We start from the raw sequence: 27,305 nt of genomic DNA on the forward strand, positions 1-27,305 counted from the left end.
ATCTGGTTTCTTGGTTTCCATTGTTGTTCTGATACAGTGGAGAGAGAGAGAGAGAGAGAGAGAGTGCAAAGGAGAGTATTAGAAATGATATCAGGATTGCAGAATATGATTATGAAGACAGATCGAGAATTTGTAGACTGCAGACATTATCAAACAGAAGAAAGAGGGGATGATCTGATTGTGACCTACAAACTTCTGAAAAGGTATACAGAATTTCAATTGTTGGAATTTTTCATTTTATGGAGAGTGTGGAAAGAACAAGAGGGCATCGTTGGAAGCCGAGAATGAATTCTTCTAAAAAGGAGGGTGAGATCTAGATTTTTCTCTCATAGAGTGGTGCATGATTGAAATGGATTGCCATTGGATGTTGTGTGTGCAAGCAGTGTGAATGAATTGAAGAACAATTTATGATAGCTGGTGTGTATAGTATTTGGCCTCCTCAATGAATCCCTACCTCTCTGGAGGTTTCTCTTAATAATAGTAATAATATATATATGAATCTTTTATTCATCAGACTTACCTGGCACTCTGAAACTGGACACCATTTCTCTTACACAATGTTGCATTGACTCATATGCTAGTGTTATCCTCTATTTATTCCTGTCTTACTGCAACAAGACTCAATCTTGAACCCTCTCCCTTTTTTTTTCTTCTTCTTCTTCCAGCAGTTCTTTCATATCTTCTTTTATACTATATTTATCGTTCTTCACATAATTTGCCTGTCAAAACTTTATCCTTCCCACTTTCTCTCTGCATTTTAACAACACAGTCTTCACTTCTGGAAAACACAGTTTCATCACTTGTTTGTGAAGTGCACTTTTAGTCATTGACTCACTGTACCATATTATAACTCCTTTTTAGTGCATTTTTTTTACTCTTTCATACTTCATTCCTTTCTCTTCCTTTGTACTTCATCCTTCTTTCTCTTTTCTGTTCTCCTATGCCATTCACCAAAACAAATTTCCATCCTCTCCATCTTCCTCTTTTGCCACTGCTTAATTCATATTGCTTTCCTTTCACACTTTCTGTCATTCATTTCTGCATTTACATTTCTTCCTATTTATTCTCCTGTACTTGAATTTTCACCTTCCTTGTCAATATTATTCACAATCTCTCCACTGCTGCTTGCATCAACATGAATTGCGCTTTTGGTGTACCCTTTGCATAACTCCAGCACAGTTTAATAATCACACATTGTTCTCCACCCCCAAACTCTTCACGTGAATTTTTTTCCATTTTAAACTTTTTGAATAATTGTATTCTCAAATACTGTACACTCATTGCATACTTTTAGTAAGATGGTTGCTTAGTAAAAGTAGGCAATTTTCATCAAATGATACTAATGTATCAAGAAAGGTTTGCTACTTTTCTTAGGTGGAGTCACGTAAAAAATTTATAAATTAAATATATATATATTTTTTCTATACATAAAAGGTTACAGGCCTTTATCACATTAATGTCACACGTTGGCAAGAGGTTAGGGAGAAAGAATGCTATTGTTTATTTATGTCAATGAGTTCAAGGAGTGGTATGATAAACTTTGTGTTTCCTAAGAACGACCTCCCACGATGAGTCTTTGATTCCATGGAGGCCTGGATAATAATAATAATAATTTATTTTTTGAATAGCTGGAAGTTGCATTTGTTGAGCAACACCATGAGGAAGGCTGTTCCATAGAATAGAGGAAATAGTTAGAATGAAGGAAGAAGTAGAGCAGTAGGCTTTGTGCGTTTGAAGTTGGATGGGAAAAAGACTGTAAAAGGATTCCGGTAGTTGCTGGTCATGTTTTACCTGTTGATAAGCAGAATATTGATGGGTGTAGTTCCATGGATGCTTCTCCACTGAACTACAGATGCTGTGCAGGGGAGTAGCAGCTTTTGAGTTTGTATATTATGGAAAGAGTTACCACCCAGACTGACTTCAACTTTTATTGAGGTCCTATTAGTGAGAGTAATTAGTAATGGTAATATCATTATATAACAATATTACCATTATTACACTCATTTCTTCTCTTACAGACCCAATGGCAGTATTAAATAAGTGTTTTGTATTACAGAAACTTGTATTTTTGACCAGTCTAGGCATAAAAGCAGTAATCTTTACTGATTAGAGGAGAAGAAGAAAGTATTGAAACTTGACATGAAAATCAGTAGTCAGTCTACGAAGAAATTATTCACCTGCTTGACTCTGGCAAGTTATCAGAGACAAGTGGCGATTGAATTTTCAGCCTTGTTCTAAATGCATTTAAAAATATGCTGCCTTATTTTCTTCTCATAATCCCCCATCCATTTTAAAACATCATTTCATTCATTATCAGATTATTCCATCATGGCAGCCACCAATGAATGTAATAAAGAGATTTTATTTTCGAGTAGGAGATAATAGCATATATAATTAATTTAATAAGTTAATTAATTCCTTCATTGACTGTTTGTTCCTGGAAAAAGTTAGTTTGTGCAAAGATGCTCTCAACAACATGCCTTGCTTCCGTTTCCAAAATATGAAGTAATTCCAGTGTATGACAACAGATGGCACTGTTTATCCCTCCCCTTTCCATTATAATAAGTCTACCCTGCATCTGCAGATTAATTTTGAAATGTCAAGTATTCTCAAACAGCATTTTGTTTTGCATAATTCCTCTCTGAAACTCATTTGAAATGTATTTTGATAGATAGATTTGATACAATATAACTTATTGTATCATTGAGAGTACATTTTTTGAAATTGCAGTTTAATTTTGCAGTAACATATGGGATTTGGCAGCTGAACAAGCAAAAAAAAGTGAACAAGGTAATTTTATTTCTGCTCTTATATTATTTAAAAAAATTATGTTAAATCCTTTTAAAAAATTATCTTATATTGAAGTTGTTATATGTTATACTTTGAATTTCTCAATTTCTAAAGCTTTATGACAAATGAAATTTTGTGTCACATGAAGATGTAAATTTCATTGCTTTATCTATTTGCTTAGTTCTCAACTGAGCAGAGTATCAACCCTCCACACCAAGTTCTGTTTCATATTGAACTTAGTAGGATAGGGGGTTCCAATCCTATATGTCATGTTTATATGTAAAAGTTGTTTGGTAGATGACTTTCATTGCCCAGTGTGAATTCATAATCTTGCTTATTGCTTTGCACTTCCGATAAGCAAGGCAGTGAGTGTTATCTACAGCAGTGTTTCCGGATTATCTAACCAGCCTACATATAGTTTATATGTAAAAGTTGTTTGGTAGGTGACTTTCATTGCCCAATGTGAATTCATAATCTTGCTTATTGCTTTGCACTACCGATAAGCAAGGCAGTGAGTGTTATCTACAGCAGTGTTTCCAGATTATCTAACCAGCCCACAACACAAGTGTGCCTGAGGTTTCTCAACCTTTTCCAGGTATCATAAAAAAAAAAAAAAAAAAAAAAAATCAAGCTGAGCAGTCTTTGTTAGTAGGACTTGGTTTAGTTGCTGGTTCTGTTATTAATGGGATGCCAAATTTTGTATGATTTGCAGTTGTTCCCCCCCCCCCCCCCCCAAGTTCTCTTTCTTCAGAGTTATCAATTAAATCAAATGGAAAAAAAATAAAACATGAAGTTTTTTAAAAATATTTTGATGGTGATGGTTCTATGATGCTAGACTGCAAGAAGCAAGACTCTTGTATGTTCACTTTTAGTTGCTTGCTGGAGAACTTTTTTCTAGACCCTTTTCTTCTAGTTCCTCAGTTAATTAATTAATCCTTGCTGTGAGCAAGTATGAGTATAGTGGCAGTTATTTTAAGGCAGTATAGTGTAAGATGGTGGGATACTTTTATAGCTTAGAAAGAATGTGCAGGGTGAGGACAAGGAAATATTGAGGTAAATTGGTTTAGTACATAACAGGAGATGATGTTAAGTATGGAAATATAGATTGGAACGAAGAGGTATCATCCAAGAGCAAAAAACATGAATTTCTCATGTTTTGGAACATGAGTTCAGGTCGTATGTAACAGAAGTTGTAATGAGCAGAGTTAATCATCATCATCAGAGGAAGTTATTGTGAAGATGATGAATCTACATTCATTTGGTGACATTGACCATCAGATAACTGATGGTAGGCAGTCATGCAGAGCTGAAAGCCAAGTGATTATGGAAAGTTTAAGAAACAGCTTCTAGCAATAATACAAGATGAAATTAGGTGGAATGGAGAGATTCATAATGTTTGGCACATGTCAAGCAATATTTGGGAATATATAAATGTATTCCAGAAATTAGGAGTTTAAGAAGATAGGGCATCAAATCAGACTAGGATTGAATTTAGGAATTAACTCAGCTTAATGCTAACAAGAAAAAAAGGTTTTATGACATTGCTGTGTTTTAAGGAAATGTTCCACTTTGAAGGTCATTGAGCAGCAGAGATAAGGGCATAGTGCTTTCATCATATAGGCCCTAATCAAATCTGCTTATATTTGATCAGGATTTGAAGAGGATGAAGAAACTAGAGAGAGAGAGAGAGAGAGAGAGAGAGAGAGAGAGAGAGAGAGAGAGAGAGAGAGAGAGAGAGGGGGGGGATGTTTGGTAGGATAACAAAACTAAGGTGAGTAACAAAAATCATATTGGTGCTGCATAATGTTGACTATGATGGTAGACTGAGAGCAAGATTTGGTAGCTAAAAGATGAAGAGATGATTTTAGTGAAGAAATTTACTGGGAGGATTTTTCAACTTAGAACAAGGTGAAGGAACAAGAACAGAAGTGAGGAGGGGGGGGGTAGCATTCTTAAGAAGTCCTAATTCTGTACTCAAGACTTAGTTTTTATGCATGGAGAGTGAGGGTTTGTGGGATGTATTACCTTAAAGAGTGATGATAGAGAATCTATGGGTTCCTGTGTTAATGATAATATCCGGCCTGGCTGGCCGAGTGGTTAGCGTATCTGCTCTCCAGCCAAAAGGCTGCGGGTTCGAATCCCGTCATGGGCATGGATGTTTGTGATTGTCTGTGAAAATACCAGTGGTGGTGGTGGTGGTCGGCGGTAGATGGTTGGTGTAGATGATGAAAGTAGGGCGGTTCGTTGTAGTTGGATTGAGTGGTGGAAACAGAGAGTTGTGGAGTCGGTGCCCTCCCTTGATGAGTCTTTGGACTCCCTGGAGGTGTCATGTATAATAATAATCTTTTGATACATTGGTCAGATTTTGATAGGACTACCACCTGCTAGGAATATGTTTTTCAGTATTTTTTCACAAAAATAAAGTATCACATAGAATAAGAAACTATTTTTATGATTTTCTTGACTAGTTTCATGAAATTCTCTTGTTTCATTTATCTGATAATTACATGAATAAACTAAATAAACCAGAAAACAAGTAATAACTGTTAAAAAGTAGTGAAAATATTTGAACATGAATAACAATTGAAAATGTGCATTCATTATTATGCTCGCTGCTTGTTTGTTGGACTACTGTATACTACTGGTAGATGCAGTAGTATACAGCAGTACAGTAGTGTGTCATGATGAATTAGTGAAGACCAAACTTGACATAATTATCACTTTGTTGTTGTTGTCATCGTTGCTGTTTCATCATTTCAGCTGATTCTTTGAACACTTGAGAAAAAATTATAATCTATGCAGATAATTTTTGTTTGTCACCATACTATTTGATGTTTTGTTTCACTTGTATGAGCTGTTATACCTTGTTTCTAGGTTTTTAGTTTATTCATGGAATTAATCTGATGAAGTAAAACAAAAGAATTTCATGAAACTAGTCGAGAAAATAATCAAACTAGTTTCTTATTTTATGTGATACTTTATTCTTGTGGAAAAATACTAGAAAACATATTCCTAGCATGTCTTCTGACCACAGATATCTATGCAATGATATCAGAACTACCATCATTTGGTCAAGTCCTTTGAATACTATAAATTTGTGTAAATGCTACCAACAGACATTTATAAATCCACATTACATTAGTACTGTGGGTAGGCTAATAGATAATTTGGGAACCCTGCTGTAGAAGCTAAACATGGCATTTTCAAGCCACTTCAGGTTTCTTTTAAGCTAAAGGGTAGCAGTGGTCACACACATACACACACGCACATACACTGGACAATAAATTTATCTCTAACCCAAGATGTTCACAAACACCATCCTTGCTTTAGGATTTGATTAAATCTGTTAAATCATAGTTTATCACAAACTTAGAAATTACAGATACTTTTGGTTTGTTGCTTTCATCACAAATCCACAATTAAAATTATTATTATTTGCACTCTCCATGGAGTTGGCATACTCATCAGTGGAGGAAAAAATTCATGCCAGTAGCATCCACAGTTCTCAGGTTTCACCCTCCCGAGTACTAACTGTGCTCAGGTGTGCTTAAGTTCAGTGATCAGACAAGAACTGGTGCTTTCAAACCAATTTGGCCACTGACCAAATATGCTTTCTTTGAGAAAATTTTTTCTTTCAGATCTATGAATTCATCAGTGTTGGTAAATTTATAAGGCTTTGATACTGACCTCTTGATTAGTGGGTCCAAATCTGTTCTGTTTATTTTTTTGGCGGATGAAGCAATGGTGGAGAGGATCCAAGAGATTCATAGTCTGTGTATTCCCTCTGAGGATAGATTAGGGTTTATGAATTTCAGAAGTTGGTTAATAAGCAGAAGAGAAGGGACACGATAACCATATAAGTTACCAAAAAGGTTTTATAGAATTAATGCAGAGGAAATTTTTCAGTAAATGACTTGGGAGAAGAATGAAGGAAATGGGGGGGGGGGGTTCATTACTTGAAATTAGTGTAGTTAGCAAGGGAGTCAGGACTGCTTTTGCTTGGAGAGTAGTAAATAAGTGGAATATGTTATGCTGCCAGTGTCTCTTTGTGAGCACTTTATTAGGGAATCAGTGCAAGAAGAGATCTGATTAACTATTGCTTGAATATTGGCTAGCATGGATCTCCATGATGAGTCTTTGGACTCCATGGAGATGTTTAAGCAGTAGTAATAATAATAAATATTTAATGAAGAAACCTGATGAATTAGTTAATAAAAATGTGACATACTTTCATGAGTGAAGATAAAGATATGGTCCACTCAGGTTTCAAGGAGATGAAACAGTTGAAAGGATTCATCAGGAAGTAACCAGCCTTGAAAGGATTCATCAGGAAGGAACTGTGCACATGGAATGACGGTTTCAAAGTTTGAGGAATGGGTGGAACAGAGGAGATAGTTAAAAACATAATTACAGTATAGATACAGGTGAGGATCTTAACTTTTATTTCCAAGGGCTGTTCGATTAGTCCTTGCAAAGTCTAAGTGATGTCAGCAGTACGTATCGAAGTTATTTTTAGTTGCTGGCAACTGTTGGAGGATCACACACTAAGTTTCAGTCAGATAGATCTATTACTCTGTGTTTGGCATTCATTTGAATCACTTAAGTACTGTGATTTGTGAAAAATGGATGAGAAAGAATTTTGTGCAGGGATTAAACATTACTTTTTGAAAGGCAAAACAGCTCAGGAAACCAAAGCTAAGCCTGATAAACATTATGGTGAATCTGCACTTCGATTAGAATGGTTTATAAATTTTAGTAACTTTCGAAGTGGCCATATGAGTACAAGTGACGGTGAACCTTCTGGGTGCCCTGTTGAGGTCACTACTTCAGAAAGTATTGAAAAAATCCATGATATGATGATGGATGATAGAAGAGTGGAGGTGCGTGAAATTGCTAAGGCTTTGGGCATCTCAAATGACCACGTACATAATATTTTACATGAACATTTACATGTGTGAAAACTATCCTCAAGATGGGTGGCGCGTTTGCTCACACTGGATGAAAAGTGTCAACGTGTGAACTGTTGCAAGGATAGCTTGAAGCCGTTTCAATGGAATCCAGTGGAATTTTTGCGTTGTTTTGTAACAGTGGACAAAACATGGATTCATCATTACCAACCTGAGACCAAGGAACATTCAAAACAATGGGTTGCAAGCAGAGAATCTGCACCAAAGAAAGCGAAAACTGCTCCTTCATCAGGAAAGGTTATGGCTACTGTCTTCTGGGATGCTCGTGGCATAATCTTCGTAGACTTCTTAGAAAAGGGCAAAACAATTACCGGAGTGTATTATGCATCTTTGCTGGATTGTTTAAATAATGAAATAAAGGAAAAACAACCACACTTGGCAAAAGAGAAAATTCTTTTTCACCACAACAATGCATCTGCTCACTCTTCTGCAATTGTGACTGCAAAATTGTTCAATTTACGCTACGAAGTCCTTTTGCATCCCTGCTACTCTCCAGATTTGGCTCCGTTGGACTACTATCTATTTCCAAACATGAAAAAATGGCTGGCAGCAAAGAGTTTTCATCAAACGATGAGGTGATTGCCAAAACAATTGCCTATTTTGAAGAGTTGGAACAAATCATACTATATGGACAGGATCAAAAAACTCGAGCATCATTGGACTAAGTGTATTGACCTCAAAGGCGACTATGTTGAAAAATCAAAAATGTTTTTCCCAAAAAAATTATGTTTTCTTCATTTTTGCACGGACTTATCTCTCAACAACTCTCATATACTGTAGATGGAGATAGAATTTAGCATAATTCCTGGAAGCTTAGTAAGGGTATGAGGAAACCTCTGAGATTCATTTCTTTTCATGGCATATGATGAGTATGTGTGAAATCAGCTACTCTTAGATGATCTGAGTGTGTCTATTCCTAAATATCTATCATATTGCTCTTTGAATACATTAATGGATGACTAAAAAGTCTCTCCTTCTCTTTCTCTCTCTCTCTCAATTAGTATCTAGACTCCCTGAAAGAGCTATGATAATAATAAAGGGAAAAATTAAACAAAAATACTGCTATTTTATTATAATTCAGGCCTCCATGGAGTCAAGAGCCTCATCGTGGGAGGTCCTTCCTAGGAAACACAAAGTCTATCACACCACTTCTTGACCTCATTGATTGTTCTTGCTCTCACCACTCTATCAGGCAATGCATTCCACGGTTCAACCACCCTCCATGCTTTTTAATGTATGTTTAAGAAATAGGGAATTTAGATAGATAAAGGGTACATTCTTTCATACAAAACTTGCAAAATGTGCTTAAGCCTCTTGATATTTGAACATATAACGTGCACCCCTGATTTTACTTTATGAAAAAAGAAATTAAAAAGTTTCTCATATACTTTATGCATGAAAAAAGTTTCAACACATTCACATTGGGGTGATAGTAACTCGCTCACCCTAGCAAACAACAAGCCCTCTACAACAGCCACTATACTGCAGACAGAAGAAAAAAAAAATAGCTTTATTCTATCACTTAATAAGATACAGAGACATTTGCAGTCTGTGTAATATATTTATCAACAAATAGTGCAGTTAGAGACAACTGGGATAAAAACAGCACTTACTAATGAATCACATGTTTCCCCCCCCACACACACACAGAAACTATGCTGTATATACTCAGGCAAAACTGTATGTTGTACCACCAAACACATATATAACTAAAAAGTATTGTCCAATCATTTGTTCAATTTTCAATTACATAAAATATGTGTTTGTTCGATTGCATTTGAAATTTTTGATGTCATTAAAACAGATCACAAAGGCTAACTTCAAATAAAAATTCTATTGTTGAATTTAACTAATGTGTGTGTGAGTCTGCCTGTCAGCGTGACGCAGAAGCGACATGCAAACAAGCAGCAATAAAATTCAACCGAAGGACTGAAACTTTGTGTCAGTTGAGCCATTCCGCACTATGTGAAAGCGGTGCACAAATGGTAATGAGAAGTCCCTTCGAAATGGGCAAAACAGCACCCCGACATGAACGTGTTAAAACTAAGAAAAAATATATAGTGAATGTTGTTATGGCAGTTTCAAATATTTTGGAATTTGGTTGAAGAGAATCAGCATTTCAACTCAACAATTGTCGGCTTGCCTTTGTCGTTGAGTGGCGTGATCTTTTGTTTATACCACCCCAATCATATGCACGTTTTCATAGGTGCTCTATCTTTACCGGCCTACCATTGCTGTTCATTTTGCATTCTGCTTTCACTTCTCATTAGTCTTTCATGAAGGATTGTTCATTAATAATAAAAAACAACTTTTGAATGAGGATTGATGTGACCATTATTCCTGGTGGTCTTACATCTTGTCTACAGCTCTTGGATGTCGGTCAACAAACCATTCAAGGACTATGTAAGAAAATTCTACACAGAGTGTAGAATTTTCGTACATAGTTGTACATTAAGAGACCATCATTAGAACAAGCCCTCAAAATCTAGTTGTGCAACTGGATTTTGAGAACTTGGGAAATGATTTCACCAGAAATCATTACTAAGAGTTTTTTTAAAAAAAACTGGCAACTGTAATGCCCTGAATGGGAGAAGATGCCATTGACAATGCTCACAAGGAAACCGATTTCGAGGCTGGAAGTAGTGATAGTGAATAGGGGATTCTTGGTACGTCATACTCATTGTCAGTTTTTTGCAGAAAACTTTAGCTTCCGAAAATCCCCACATATATCTTGCACCATGATTTTTTAACTTTAATTTTGGGAAAAAAAGTGCAAGTAAATATGGTAATGAAAATCCATGCAATTGAACTATGATGAAACAAATTTTCATTCGGTTAGAGAACACTGCTTTGTACAATAATGAAGCTTTACTTGTGTATGTGCCGTTTGTAAAGACTGGGTCATACAATGCATTTTCCAAATTGCTGACAATGGGAACTAAAGATTTATGTTTATTTCAAGTTATATACCAGTGTTTCATAGTACAAAAAAAAAAAAGATTTCTTATGCTAATGTTATATGTTGCAACTGTGAAATGCCACTCATCATTATGGTTTTATATTGTATTTGAAATATTCAGTACTTGCCATTTCATCCATTCTTTATATTATTTGTCAACAGTGTTTACTTGTTAGACATCTTTGTAACTACCTGCACAAATCACTGAATGATGTTATCAATGGTGTTAATAAAATCAAGCTTCATATCTTCAATGACTGTCTCTTTTATGAATCCTGCAATAAAAGGTGAGAAATTATCTTTTATATTGTGCACAGATCTGGTTTCTGTGGTGATGCAGATCCATTGGTAAAGGTGCAAAGTAGAATGTTAAAGAATGTACATTATGATGGAGATTGAAAATTTGTGGACTACAGACAATAGCAAAAAAGGAGTAAAAGGATGATATGATAGATCTACAAACTTCTGAAAGGATCATACAGGATACGAGTAGATGGAATTTTTAATTTTATGGAGGATGGGAAGAAGGCATCCGTGGAAGTTGAGAATGAATGCAGTCAAGAAAGAGGTGAGATCTAGATTTTTCTCTCATAAAGCAATTTGTGATGGGAATGGATTGCTTTTGGAGGTGGTGAATGTAGGTAGCTTGAATGAATTCGAGAAAAAGTATAACAGCTGGTGTGGTTGATATGTGGCCTCTCTTGATGAGTCCCTGAAAATAATTAATAAGTAGTAATTCAATTGGACTGATCTTAGTATGAGATCAGTCCAATTAAGGTGAAAGGGATTATTATGGATGTCATTAACAAACTAAGTTTTCAAGAACATCAATTTTTTATTTTTTTAAACAATTTAGTATGGGTGCACTTTGATATTGATAAAAATTACAAAAATGATTGCCAGCATAATTGTCTGAGCGGTTTAGCATATTCAGTCTCCAACCAACAAGCTGCAGCTACAAATCCTGCTATAGGCATGAATGTTTGTGATTGTCCATGGTTTGAGATGAAGTTCGTCATCCACTGTGAGAATACTACCCTGCTTATTAGCTAATTGAAGGGAAAAAAGTTCCATGTCTGGTCTCTAGAGCAGGGTTTCTGTATTATTATAAAAATAAATAAAAATACAAAATATATAAAATTAATAAAAATATATAAAAAAAAAATATTTAGTCCCCTCATAAGAAAGATTCCGGTAATGGGACCGCATGTTTATTAAGATAAATAACAATAAAAAACAAACAAACCCGACAAGTTTCATAAGTTGTTTGACTTACATCTTCAGGGGTCAAAGGTAACTAAAAGTTTAAACACAAAAAATGAGAAATTACTCAAAATAGTTCATTCTGTGCAGTTGTGGCCGTCTAACTGTTCATTAAATTAAATATTCAAATGCAGATTCAGCGCAATGCTAAGTTTGAACAATGCTAGATGCTGTCACGTTCTGTTGTTCACGTTCACATTGTCCGAGGTCTGACTTGGGTATATTTTTTATCAATGCTAACCAAACCTGGTGTAGAATTAGGCTATGGTTTTTATTGCATTGAGTTGGAATTCTAAGAATGTTTGCAGCTTCTTTCAATTTCCTCATGTAACAATTTTTTTCAGTGTAAGACATATTTGTTTTTTGGCAGAGTACATTATGACCGGTGGAAGTTGTATGGTATACTAGGCTTGATTTGCGTTCTCTTCTTTTTTTTGCACATCTTTTTGGTGTTCGTTCATACGAATTTCCCCTGATCTTCCTGTCTGGCCTACGTAGTAGATGCCACAGAAACAGTGAATTTTATAAACATCTGGTTTTTTTAAAGGATGATGTGAAGGTTTTGGGGGATGTAGAAATCTTGAAATTTTTTCCAGCAGTAGAAAAGCAACTTTGATGTTATGTTTGTTTAGTAATTTGGCCATTTTGTCTGTAATATTCTTGCTGTATGGAAGCATGATTGCGTTCTTGAAATCTTGCTTTTGTGAGTTGCTTGTAGGAGGTGTATTGAGGATTTTTTGATTGTCTTAGGTTCATAACCATTTTTTTTGAGGATCTGTGTTAAATATTGTAATTCTTCAGTTTCTGTTTTTCTGTGCTGGAAATATTATAAGCTCTGTCTCTCAAGGTTTTTTTATTAAACCTATTTTTTGCGAGGGGTGGTGGTGTGAAGCCGCATTAAGAAATCTTCCTGTGTTGGTGCGTTTTCTATAGATGGAGAAGGATAATTTATTATCTTTTTCATTGACTTCTGTTAGGATATCAAGAAAGGGGAGTTTTTTATATTCTTCTTGTTCCAAAGTAAATTTTATGTTGTTGTGTATATTATTCAGGTAATCTTTGAAAGCAGTTAGTTCCTCTGTTGTTCCTGGCTATATGATGAAAATATCATCATATGGCCAGGAAATATTTTCACCATATGGAAAAATATCCATATGGTGAAAATATGAACTTCTAAACCACAGAAACCTGTGCCTATAAAATCTTTAGCCCACCCACAGTACTGATGCACTATAGGTTTATAGTCTTTTGAGGGTGGGATTCACATGAAGAAAAAGAAAAACAACATAAATTATTATTTCAAATAAATGCAGAATTTTCAGTCATATCTCATGAGCACTGTCAATATAGCTGAATAGTTTAAAAGAATAGAATAACAAATAGAAAAAGCACATGTTACAAATACCAGATGTTACAAGCAAGAGGAGAGAGCCCAGTTTTGTATATCATTAGAATACAAAATAAAAAGTAATCAGTAAAAAAAATAGGCTGTGGAAATGGATGATTTATTACCACATGTTTTTACATAATGCATGAAACAGTTGTACACGCTTGACTTAGTTGTTTAATGAGAGTCTTGCAGTGAGACGGGTTCCCAAGGAATGGAAAAAAGTAAAATAGTGCCGATGCCTAATCATTGTTCTAGGAAAGAAGTTTCTATTTACTGACCAGTTATATATATGCAGATTTAACTGAGGTATTGGAGAGGTTTTTTAGGAAAAATGCAGGATTAGGTTGATAGACTTAATATTCTTCATAGTGGTCAGCATGCATTTGTGAATGTTGGTTTTGCTTTGGTAATCTGCTTGCATTTTAAGGTAAGGTTAATATTATTAAATATTTTTATATTATTTAATATATTATTTAACAATATTAAAGTGGATAATAGGATGGCTGACTGATAGATATCAAAAAGTGGTATATGGGGGAATGTGAGTCTGCAAGATTTAAGTTAACCAATAGTGTACCAAAAGGATCAGTCCTTGGTCCACTCTTATTCAAGCTGTTCATTTTGACATTGTGAAGGATTTCACAGGCAACATACAGCTATTTGCTGATTATGCAAACGTAAGTAGAGTAATCAGGAATGCAGCTGATATGCAGCACTTGCAGAATGATTTGAATAGGCTCGAATTGTGGGCATGGAAAAATGGATGTCAGTATGTTTAAAGTCATGCACTTTGGCATGATTAGATATCCAGTGTTGTATTATATTGGTGAGATTATGCTAGAAGATACTGATCAGACTAGGGATTTTGGAGTGTTAGTAGATAGGAAGTTGAAGTTCAGGGCAAATATTGCAAATACAACTCAAAAGATAATTGCAATGCTGAAAACTTTCACTTGTAAAGATAAGGATGTAATTTTGCCTCTTCACAAGGCCTTGATAAGATCTCACTTGGACTATTGTGTGCAGGTCTGGTCTCCTAGTTTCCATTGTGATTCTGGTACAGTGGAGAGAGAATACAAAGGAGAGTGTTAAAAATAATATCAGGATTATGGAATACTTATGAAGACAGATTGAGAATTTGTAGACTTCAGACATTAACAAACATTAGAAAGAGGGATGATATGATTGAGACATACAAACTTCTCAGAGGGTTATACAGGATTTCTTTCTTCCTTAATCCTCCTCTTCTATCTTTTTATGGTGTTGAGGTTTTTTACAACCACAACCGTCTTGAGAATAAGATGGTTGGCCTTATACCTCCCTGTGTGTTCTGTGTCTGGAGATGCATGTGTTCACGGGCCAGTTGCCTGTTCTGGGGTATGAAGAACCCGAGTTTCCGGATGAACTCCTCCCACCCCACCTCCATACGAGACTGGTAACTCACCTTTCGTCAAAAGAGACCAGGAAAAAATTCAGCTCACTTTAAAGCCAGTGTAGAAAACCTCTCATCCAACACGCTGACATAACAGTCACTTTTGATGTCTTAACTGTCGAAAGAGACTAGATAAAGGTTCCTCACATCGAGGACAGGAATTGAACCCAGGTTTTTCTGACCAGAGGGCTTCGTCTAAACTGACTGAGCTACGGAGGCTCCAGTGGGACCTACTATAGAACCAGAAATGAGCTAGTGTGCCAGAAGTATTTGAAATAAGGGGAATGAAAAGTGTAGCATTGATACAATTCATTCACCCAAAAATTGTTGGAATAAGTGAGATGTTAGGAGATTAAATAATGTAGGTGTAAAATGTAGGACTAAGGAGGTGAAGCATGTTATCTGGAAGAAGAAGGCATTGTGAAGGCAGCACATTATTGAGTTGCAATAAAAGTTTCATGAGAAGTACAGAGAGCAAGCAAGTTAAGTGACTTGCATGGTAAGGGTAGTAAAAGTGCATTATGAGCAGGTATGAGGCTGAAAAAATTCTAGGGAGTTTTTTCAATATGTGGCCAGTAGAAGAAAGAAAGATATTGGTCACTGATAATGGTAGAATAATAACCACTTAGGAGGATATAGTGGAGCTGTTAAATCATCAATTCATTAAGGTATTCTGTCGTTGTTGTCTTCCAATCCTGGTTCTAGGCCATGTGGCCTGTTCCAGACTCAGTCCATCTTCTTCTTGGTTGTCCCCTATACCTTTTTCATCTAAGATTATATGTTATGGCTGTCTCCTCTATCTGTTTGTAGAATTTTCCTTGCCAAACAAAATAGCCTAAGTTCATGGTGAACTGAAAGAGGGCTAAGATAATGGGAGGAAATTTGGCTTGGATGTCTTTGTATTGTAACTTGTCATGCACACACCTCTGAAGATGTTTCCCTGACAAGGACAAAATATAAATATTAAACTGTGTTATAATTATTCCTTTTTTTTTTTTTCCATTAAACATTCAAATTGAGATAGGCAGCCACCGGAAACTATGGACATAATTATTATTATTAAATAATAACTTAGCATGATAACCACAGTAATTAACTTTAATGAAATAAAGGTACAAATATTCCGTACTGATATTAACAGTACATCATCAGTGTAGAACAAACAGTTAAAAGAAATGGAATACAAAGTACAGAACAGTCGGTGGATTACCAATTAAAAATTGTTGCCATGTGCTAGAAATTAATATTAATAAAATATTATTAAATAATTCTTTAAAAATATTTCTTTGATGGTTACATAAGATAAGAACTTTACCTTTAAAGATTAGAATTATTATTATTATCATATAAGCTAAGTAATTTCATTGAGTCTGAGGATTCATTGCAGGAAGTCCCCATTAACCATTATTCACACAGTACCTGCCACACCTCTCCTTGACTCTTCACAGTTAAAACACTGATGACGGCATCTGGCAATGTTCCATTCATTCACCACTCTCCAAGAAAAAGAATAAAAAAAAAACTTTTTTTTGACATGAAGAGAAATGCAAAGCTTTTATTTTTACAAAGCACCCTTGGATCAGTTCTGATCTAAGGGTGCTCTGTAATGAAATGATCATATATCATTTCATTTCTTTAGGTGTGAGAGGAATTTCATTGGCCAGTGTGAGACCACCGCCTCACTTATGGGAGGCCTGAAGTGGCTTGAAAAAGTTCCATTTTTGGTCTCTAGAGCAGGGTTTCCAAACTGTGTAAAAATAACAAAAAAAATTACAAAAGAAAATGTATAGAATTGATAAAAATGGAGAGGAAAAAAATCCTTATCCTTAATTGTCTGGCAGGGTGATCCACAGTCGCACCTGGGTGAGGCAATCATGCCCCATTTGTAAAGGTGGTCTGCACATCTGCCATGGTTCATGAGGATTCGGTTAAAGGCAGACCAAGTTTTCCGAGGTAGGTTAAAACCCGAAGGTATCTGTGTTGGGTCCACTAATTCATGGAAGATCCCTGTTGAAGTTACACCAGGACTCTTTCCACTTCTCCTCCATGTTGAAACTTGTCTCTGCAAGAGTTTTTACTGTTAAGATTGGAGGGTGCCTTGACTTTAGCCTGTTTATTTCTAGGGGTGGGATGTCTTCATGGATTGGAAGATTTTGGATTTCCATGATTTTGCTGTATTCATGTAGAAGAAAGTTGGATCTGCAGATGTGTGGAGGCAGGATGTTGCTTAGCACTGGGAGCCAGTAAGTTGAGGTTGATTTTACAGTTCCAGATATAAGGCGCATAGTGGTGTTAAGCTGGGCATCAACCAAATACACATGGGCGCTGTTCAGCCATACGGGTGAGCAGTATTCAGCTGTAGAGTAAATGAGGCCAAGAGCAGTGCAGCAAAGTATTGTTGTTGAGGCACCCCAAGTTGTTCCACGTAGTTTTTGCAGTATATTCTTTCTTGTTTTTAGCTTGGATGCTGTGCTAATGAGATGTGGTTTAAAAGATAGTGTTCTATCTAGAGCAGTGATGGCTCTAGTTAGAACACTTTTTACCCAGGTGTGTCAAACATCTTTTTTTTAAAATATTGACGTTGTTGATGTGCCACTTGCATACATGCATTATAAATTTAACTACATAATCATTAATGGTGACTTATACATATCATATTAGGCTATTTATATAAATTTAACTACAATCATATATGGTGACTCATACGTATCATATTAGGCTATTTATTTAATAGGACATTGATATAAAATCTATGAATTCATATTATACAATTAATTTAATAAAGTGAAATTACAAACTTACATTACATTTAATGACTTTTCTGTTGCTGAGTACTGGAAGAAAGTTGTTTTATAGAAGGGCTATAGTGTGTCCATTTTAATGCTACACAGGTAGCGCTCATATCATTGCTCAATCTATTTCTCCCTTTTGATTTGATATTATTTAAGGCAGAAAATAGAGTTTATTTAAGGCAGAAAATATAATTCTTTCAATGAACCGAAACCTACCTTCGCCTGAACTGAGAGCGATCTTACATGATTTATCGCAGTTTTTTCATCAGAATACCAATATTTTTCAACATCCAAGGTGTGTCACCTGAAAACCTCAAGTGCGTTAGTGCTGGCATGCGTGTCATAGGTTCGTCATCACTGATCTAGAGTGACACCCAGATATTTCAGAAATCTGTTGTGGTGTAGCAGTTTGTGGTTGAAGTAGACCACGAGTTCTTTGTTAGCCTGGTTATTGTTCAGGTGGAAGCATCAAACTTCTGTTTTGCTGGGATTTGGGCATAATCTCCATTTTCTGAAGTATTCATCTAGGACTGCAAGGTCGTTTGTTAGTGTATCTTCCATTGTATTAAAATTGGTGTGTCTGGCAGCTAGAGCAATGTCATCAGTAGCAAGACTTCTTGGAGGCTGTATTAGGCAAATCTGCGATGTATAAGTTAAAAAGGAGGGGAAGCCAGAACTGACCCTTGTGGTAGTCCATTATCCAGTGTTCTTTGTTTACTTTTGTTCTCGTCCATACACACTTGGATCAGGCGGTTGCTTAGCATGTTATCGATTAGTTTTGCTATTGTTCTGCATGGGATTGCACAGAGCAACTTGCAGACTGCGCCATGCCTCCAGACTGTATCATAAGCTGCGGTAAGATCTACAAAAGCTACAGCCGTTTTCCAGCATTGTTGGTAGCCTGCCTCTATATGTGTGGTGAGCAACAGAACCTGATCACAGCAGCTTCGTTTATGTCTGAATCTGGCCTGTTCCACTGGGACTTGTTCTGTTATCTTAGGGGCAATTCTATTAAGAATGAGCCTTTCTAGGAGCTTATACCAAGTGCTAAGCAGGGCGATTGGTCGGTAGTTTTCTGGTTTGTTGTTGGTTTTTCCTGGTTTTAAGATGGGGATAATTTTTGTCCTCTTAAACTCTTTTGGAAGTCTACCAGTCTGGAGGATGTCAGAGAAAAAGCAAGCCAACCACTGTCGAGCTTTTTTGGCCTGTCTTCAACAGGAAATCAGGATGAATTCCATCGAAACCTGGAGCCTTGCCTGGTTTCATATCCATTAGAGCAGTGTTAATATCTTCAAGATGAAGGGTCGTGAATATAGAGGGTCTGATGGTCTGTTATTTATCAAATATGTAAGTTCTCTTTTTATTTGAAGAGTTTGTTGTTTGTTCTTGGTGGTATATCTTGACGTGTTGACAATATGTGATGCATATTGGTTAGGAGAAATAGCTGAATGTTCCCAGGCAGTCAGGGTGCCACCATCTAGTTTTCTTAGAAGGCTCCATGCTTTTCTACTGGAATGCCAAAAATCGAGTCTTTCTACTGTTTCAGTCCAATTCTTCTGTCGGCTGGTGTCAAGGCTGTGAATGAGTTCATCTGCAATGTCAGGATCGCCACACTCTAGATATTCTTGATACAGTTAATTACTATCATTGTCCCATCCAGGTATATACTCCTTCCGGAAGCCTCTTTGTATGGTCTTCTTACCTACAGCTAAGACAGCTCCCACGAATCTCTTGTAATTTCTGCTTGTTGGAGGGATCCAACAGACATATTTGTCAAGACAGGTAGCAAATGTATCCCAGTCGGCTTTCTGGAAGTCCCAGCAGGGACGTTGGATGGATCTGACAAGGGGTACCTGCAGACCTACCTCTAATATAATTGGTCTGTGTTGGCTTTGGGGAAAGTTGGAGAGAACTCTTCTCGATGTAGGTAATGGTCGTCCACTGTTGTCTTTAATGACAAAGCAGAGGTCGGGGTTGTACTCCCTGTTCCAAGCTGCTGACCTGAAGGAAGATCTATCTTTTGCATCAAAAATTAGGTGCATGTTGTGAATTTCTGCCCATTCAGTCAAAGTCTTTCCGCAATCATTGTTGAAAGCATATTTCCATAGCGTGTGGTGGCTGTTAAAATTGCCTGTATGCATAGCAGTGTGGTTGTGCACTGGTAGAACTTCTGGAGGCCACAAGAGGGTGGGGGGGGGAGGGTTATACACGTTGGTAATGGTTATGCTGCCGATGCACGCTGCCGACAATGCTGGTTGTAATGAGGTGGGAATCTTCTAGGGTATACTACGTACATAGGTGGCAAGGCCATGTGTATGATGGTAAGTGGCACCAATGATAATGCAACCAGGAATTCGGCCTCTGTGGTGGAGCTGATCCTCATCCTTACAGTGAGTCTCTTGAATAAGAACAACATCGACATTGTTGTCATATAAAATCTTTGAGAGGTATTCACATTTTGCTCTACATATACCCTCAATGTTAATTTGGCAAATTCGATCAACAGGACTAATATTCCTAGTCATCTTGCCCTTAAGAGAACTAATTCATGTGTTTGAGTTCATGTGTGCTGTAACCAGGAGATCGAGAAGATAGTCTGGTTGCCAAGTCGCTCTAGCTCTTTAGCGTTATCCAGGATGCACCACGAGGAGGCAAGCTAGGATTGCACCCATTTTATCTATGTATATATTAAATAAAACTGGTGATAGAGGGAAGCCCTGATGTACTCCACTATTTATTGGTTTCCAGTTTGATGTTAAATTATTGTAATTCACAGATATATCTTGATATATATATTAAAATAACGCTCTGAAGAGTTGGTTTGGTATTTCACATTCTTCCATGATTTCTGATATTTTTCTCTGATAATTTTATCAAATGATTTGGTGGAATCTATAAAAGCTATGTGTGTTTCTATGTTCATTTTTCTGTTTTTTTTTTTTTTATATTAGTAATTTAAATTTAAATTCAGAGTCTATGGAAGACCTGCCTTTTCTGAATCCATTTTGTTCTTCTATTAATTTTGGGTCTACTATACATTTAAATTTATATGCTAAAATTTTTGCATATACTTTATAACAGGTACTAAGTAAGCTGATGTCATGATAATTGTTACAATCAGATTTGTGTCCATTTTTATAGATGGGGATAACTGTTGCTTTTAGAAGTTTTTTCCCCACTTGGTTAGACTATAAATTATATATTTAGTTTAATCCTTTTTCCAAGTGTGAGCAAAAAAAGTTTGTGCCTGAAGTATCTTCATGACTGGGGAAACTCGTAGCAAAGGTGGACAAAGCTTCACATCACTTGCCTTAGTATCCCATAATGCAAAGCACATCTCCTTGGAGAATGTTGGGAAAAAACTTCCAACATCCTTCTCTAATCCAAAGTAATTTAATAATAAGGTGTGACACCTTTTGGCAACTCGTATAGGTAAACATGACTTCTGCATTGCTTCAACCTTGGTATCACCTCTGGGTCTGGCTCCCACTGAAGAGACCTCAATAAAGGTCGAATCCGATCTGGGTAGTGACCTTCCCATAATGCATAGCATTATACATGTCCGTAAGGAGATGTACTTTGCATTATGGGATACTAAGGCAATTGATGTGAAGCTTTGTCCACCTTTGCTACGAGTTACCCCAGTCCTGAAGATACTTCAGGCACAAACTTTGTTTGCTTACACTTGGAAAAAGGATTAAGCTAAATATATAATTTATGACTGTTGCTTTTGTCCAATCTTGTGGACATTTTCCTTCTTTCCAAATCATATTATAAAAGTTAAGTAACCTGAGCAAGAATTAACAAATTCCTGTTAATTCTTCTAGAGTGATGTTTTCCAAGTGTCTGGGTTGTTTATAAAGGGTGATTTTCTGTTTTGAATGTTTTCATCATACTACAGATCTTGGTAGTAATTTTGCCATGTTTCTGTTTTAATGGTATTACTATCTGCTTTTCTCTAGTTTCATTATTTAGATCTTTAAGGATTTTATGTGTTAGGTCTTTTGAGTGTACAGTCTCTCTCTCATTTTTTTACAAAATTGTCCCATCTGTTTTTGTTTATTCTCCTGCACGCTGCTTTTGCAATTGCTCTTTTTTTGCTGTATTAAATTTTTGATTCTATTGTGTTCAGGTTTAGCCAGTTTTTGTATGCTTTTTTTCTTTTCTTCAATAATGCATTTAATTTCATTGTCCCAATCCCTTAGGCCTCTTTTTCTTTTCCACTTTTTCTTTGTTCCTAAATTTTCTTTTTCAGCTTTTGTCTTCATGATTTTTAGGTTTGACTACTCTTCTTCAATGTTCTGATTTTCTTTTATATTTATCATCCAGTTCTTTATTCTTTTTTGGTACAAATCTTTAATGCTATTGTTGTCTAGAAGTCTAACTTTGAAGGAATCAAAATTTCTATATTCTTTATACTCTTTTGTTGTTTTCCATCTTGGTTCCCATTTTATTTTTCCAATTAAGAAGTAATGATCTGATTCTATTTCAGATCCTCTGTATACTCTTGTATCTATTATCATTTCTGATATTTTGATATTGCTGATTATGCAATCAATAATGCTTATTGTGTCTCTTGCTTCCCATATGTATCTGTGGATGTCTTTATGTTTGATGAAGGTGTTCATTATTTTAAGGTTATTGCTTATAGTAAATCTCTAAATCTATTTCCATTTCTATTACAGTTAACTCCTACCACTTTAAGGTCCTATAGGTCCTATGTTTGGTTTATGTGGTTTATTGCCAATTCTTGTGTTAAGATCGCATATTACCAAGATGTGATCCTTAGGATTGGTCTTATTTATAATGTTTTGCAGTTGTGTGTAAAAGTTTTCTGAGTCCTCCTCTTTTCCTTCTTCAGGTGTGTAAGTTCCATTTACTGTCATATAGTCTATTTTAATTCTCATTTCTATTATTCTGTTGCTCCAAAAGTTATAATGGATTATATTGTTTCTAAGAGATTTATATAAAAAGATCACTACACTGGATTTAGCTCTCTCTTCTGCTTTTACCCCCACTGTATATATAGATGTAATTTTCAGTTTTATCTGTTCCTCTCTGATTTTTTTTTTTTTTTTGTAGTTACTGCTGTTTCCATTTCTATCTTCTAATGCTTGGTCCAGTTCTATGATTTTGTGGTGGATACTTCTCACATTCCAGGTAGCTATATTCCAATAATAGGTGTATTTCTGCTTTTTTTGTTGTTTTCAATAGTTTTCTTCTCAAATCCTTATTCCAAGCTGGTTCATTACCAAAAAAGTCTGTCCATTTACTATCTTCATGAGCCTTCTTAGTGAGTTAAAATTTCAACTGAAGGTTACTGGCCATCTGCAGTCTAGCTTGGTGATGGGGCTGCCATCTTGAGGCCATCAAGCTTGCCTTAAAGTGGTAGGAGTTAAATATATATATATATATATATATTATATATAATATATATATATATATATATATTATATATAATATATATATATATATATTATATATATATATATATATATATATATATATATATATATATATATTATGGGTATTATTGCCTACCTTGCTGTATTTTTGGCAATTATGATCTTTGAAACTTGAAATGGATATCGTAGATGGTGATGAATGAATAATATTAGTAAGTAGAGTAGTAAAATAGAGCACAATTTGAATCTTAAAATTTGAAATCTGAGATATAAATAAAAGAGTGTAAAGTGTAAAATTGATAGGATATTTATTAAAAGATGCAACATGGACAAAGAATAATGCGTTTGAATAAAAAATAGTTTAATATAAATAAAATCTACATTCGACGTTTCCAACCTTTATGTCAAGGTCATCTTCTGGAGCATACAACTATACACAGAAAAGAAGCTACACCACAATCAAACTGGTTTGTTAAAGACACTGACCAACCGCTACAACAATTGTTGGCCTGACCTCTGGTGAAAAAATAAAATAAAATAAAAATAAAAAAAATTATACATCAACGCTAGAGTTTGGTGTTATCTGTTGGTTGTAGAAATACATTGGGCACAACAACAAGTATCTATCTATATACATATATTAACATCATGTACATTCCAGCCAGTTGGTATGGAATGGTTTCTAATACTAGCTGTAGATTGGCTAGAGTCCTGACGCATGCTGGATCTTATATGTTAGGTAGGCTGAATGTGTGCCATCTAGAACCTTGGAATTTTCATGCCATCTTTGTTGTTGATATTTGGGTAGTTTATCAGGATTTCGCAGGCTTCCTTAAATTTCCTTTCGTACCAGGTTTTTGTGCGGTGTAAAGAGCAGGTGCTCTTCCAGTTGATTTGGTGTAAGGTGTTGAGTGCATGGTCTGAGAGGCCTGCTTCACCATAATGGTTATATTTAATGTGTCTAATGTGTTCTTTCTTGCGTATAGGGATTGTCCATCCTGTTTCACCAATGTACGGTAAGTTACTGGTGCAGCGGATGCAATAGACTCTAGGATATGCTAATGGGAGGAGAGGATCCTTAGAGGAGTTGAATATGGTTTTAAGTTTAGTGGGTGGTTTAAAGGTGGCATTGGTATGTTATAACGTTGTAGGATTCTGTTGATTTTTTTTGATAACCCTTTAATGTATGGGATGGCTATGGTTTTACTGTAATCTAGATTCGTTTTTGTTGTTGTTTTATGGAGTATTTTATTAATAATATTTTTGTTATAGCCATTATTTATGAATGTGTCGCTGATGATTTTTAGTTCTTGTTTCAGGGCTTGCTGGTTAGAGCAAATCGTTGTAGCTCTGTTTTTAACAAGAACTGAACATCAAAATTAAGGATTTTCATTTGTGAAACAGGTATGGCACCTCATAAAGTACTGGATTTGGATTATAAATAGAAGAGGAGATAGCCTGTAAAGAGCTCAATGAGTATGTATAAATTATACACTTTTGGTAGCAGTTTTCTTTTATATGCACAAGTGCAAGCTGAATGACATGTAACTCTGCGGTATAATTACTACAGTCTGGTGGGATCTGATTTGTGATAATAATGTCAGGAAACACAGCAGCACAGCCAACAGAGGTATTAGTTCTTGAACCATCGGTATAGATGGGTGAGAAATCAGCGTGTGCTGTTCAGTGTGCATTAAACAATTGCAGGTAGATGGATGATGGAGTATAAGATTTCTGTAGCTGACAAAGTGAGAGGTTGCAGGATGGTGTGCAAACCTGCCATGGAGGAATGCTGTATGTTTAGTGTAGCTAATGTTGTCAACATTTATACAAATAGCTTGCACAGTTTCTTTAACACATACCAAAAGGGTGTATAGTAGTTTGATGTGTGTGATATTGAGCTTCCCAATGCAGAGAGAAGATACTATTCCATGTAGGGTGATCTGGGAGAGATTTTATTTTTAGGGCGTAATTAAGAGATAACTGTTTCCGTCTAAGTGATAGAGCTGGTTCATTTGCTTCAACATAGAGACCTTGAGTGGGTGATGTGCGGAAGGCACCAGTAGCTACCCGTATACCCTGATGATGGATGGAATCCAACCATCGTAGGTTACTCTGTCTTGCAGAACTATAGACTTGGGACCCATAATCCAGCTTTGAATGTATAAGTGCATGATAAAGATGGAGCAATGAAGCTCGATCAGCACCCCACTCAGTAGAGGATAGAGTGCGAAGGAGGTTCAAAGTTCTTTTGCACTTTTCTCTTAGTTGACGAATGTGTGCCAGAAATGTAAGTTTTCTGTCAAAGATGAGTCCCAAAAACTTGCTTTCTGTAGCTACTGGAATAACAGTATGTCCCATTCTAAGTTCAGGATCTGGGTGATGAGTGCATTTTCGACAGAAGTGTACACAGATACTTTTTTTTTGTTGAAAACCTAAATCCATTATTAAGAGCCCACAGACAGACATGATCAATTGCTTGCTGAAGTTATCTTTCAATTACCCTCATGTTGCGTGAGTGACAGTAAATTGTGAAGTCATCAACATATAGAGCATTGTTTACAGTGGGAGGAAGCTGTTCAATGATTGAGTTAATTTTAATAGCAAAAAGGGTCCCACTTAAGACAGAGCCTTAGGGAACACCCTGTTCTTGATGATATGGTCGAGATGGTACTCCCCACTCTGACTTGGAAAGTTCGCCTGGACAGAAAGTTTTTAATAAATATAGGGAGGTGTCCTTTGAGATCTAGGTTATAGAGATCTTTTAATATGCCATATCTCCAGGCTGTGTCATAAGCTTTTTCCATCAAAATAAACTGAGGCAAGATGTTCTCGCTTCAGAAATGCATCTCTTATACAAGTTTCTGTCTGCCAGTTAGCCGAGTGGCTTTGTGCTTCGCAACCATATACCTGGGGAAGGAGTGTCCTAAGTTCGATTCCTGTCAACGATGTGAGGAGCTTAAGGATCTTCCTCAGCCATAGCCAAGTTAGCCGGTCTTGGGCATGGACAGCAGGGTTTTTTCTGCCAGTTTATCTGGGTTTTTCATCCCGCAAGCAGGCAAACCGGACCCGTGAACACACAGGCTACAGTCATAAAAAATACGGCAAGGAAGGCAACGGGAAAACCACCTTGAGTCCTATCTCCCTAGTAATTAGCTGCAACCCTCTCAAAGAGAGGAAGCTACAGGATCAGATCAGATCAGATACAAGTTTCTAAACAAACCAAATGGTCTAAAGTTGATCGATGTCTACGGAAACACCAGAGAAGTCTGGTATTTACCAGAAAAGTCTGGCATTAACTATTTTCTCTAGTATCAAACAAAGACAGCTGGTCAGAGCAATGGGTCGATAATTATATAATTAGTTGGATCTTTTCCTGGTTTTGGGATAGCAATGACAATTGACTTATGCCAAGTATTCTATTGTATAATAAGAGAAGAAGAGGATGATGGTAGATGATTTATCATTTCATAATGAATGTCATCAGGCCCTACTGCACTAGGGTGAGATTGTAGAAGAGCTCTTTTTAGTTTTTCCTTAACAAATGGCTGGCTATATGGCTGAATAATTTTGGTAGAAAAATTAAGCCTTTGTATTAAAAATTCAGAAGAATATGAAGCTTTTACTGAGATTCTAGCAAATGTTTCTCCCAAAGTATCTGCATTAGCTTTGGGATCAACAATAACACTTCCATTTTGGTCTACGGTAGACAAACATTGTGTTCTATATCTGCCTTTCATTTTCCGGATTTTATCCCATACAATTTTTGGACTGATCATTTGATTAATTGATGTAGTAAAGTGGATCCATGATTGTTTTTGACTCTGATGTCTTACATAACGTGCTTAGGCTCAAGCACGCTTGAAAGCTATTAAGTTTGATGTGTTGGGGTATCTACGAAATATGCTCCATGCTCTGTGTTGATCTTTTTTGGCTTGACATTCTGGGTTCCACCAAGGCTTTGGATAGATTGGAAACCGAGATGATGTTTTTGGGATGGAGGCTGTTGCTGCCTGGACAATGCATTCTGTTATATATTTTACTGCTTCATTGATAGATGCTTGACTGTTGGCATCAGCATTAATTTTTGCAAGATGAGAGAAAGTGTTCCAGGCAGCCTCTCCATTTTCCATATAGGTATCCCTGTGGTGAACATGATTCCTGTGAAGACATTGTGCAGAGAACAGGAAAGTGATCACTTCCATAAATGTTCTCTTCGGTGTCCCACGTGAGCAGTGGAAGAATGGAAGGGGAGCAGATTGTAAGATCAATTGCAGAAAATGAACAGGTAGGCATATGGAAGAAAG

At 36.2% G+C, this 27,305-nt stretch overlaps 1 protein-coding gene across 2 annotated transcripts in view; it reads left to right on the forward strand.

The window, feature by feature from the left end:
* LOC150102550 (cytoplasmic dynein 2 light intermediate chain 1) overlaps nt 1-27,305 on the forward strand; it is a 372,826-nt gene that overhangs the window by 19,897 nt on the left and 325,624 nt on the right. Inside the window, exons 2-3 of one of the 2 annotated variants that reach the window (XM_090398816.1) lie at nt 2,744-2,790; nt 24,318-24,474. In XM_090398816.1, the coding sequence (XP_090254942.1) occupies nt 24,471-24,474 (4 nt within the window). In that variant the 5' untranslated portion in view covers nt 2,744-2,790; nt 24,318-24,470. The remainder of the gene's footprint in view (nt 1-2,743; nt 2,791-24,317; nt 24,475-27,305) is intronic. The other variant, XM_090398815.1, reaches the window with a different exon arrangement.

This window comes from Typopeltis vanoorti, chromosome 10, assembly GCF_054136105.1.
Source record: "Typopeltis vanoorti isolate ZY-2024b chromosome 10, IOZ_Tvanoo_1.0, whole genome shotgun sequence".
NCBI lineage: Eukaryota > Metazoa > Arthropoda > Arachnida > Uropygi > Thelyphonidae > Typopeltis > Typopeltis vanoorti.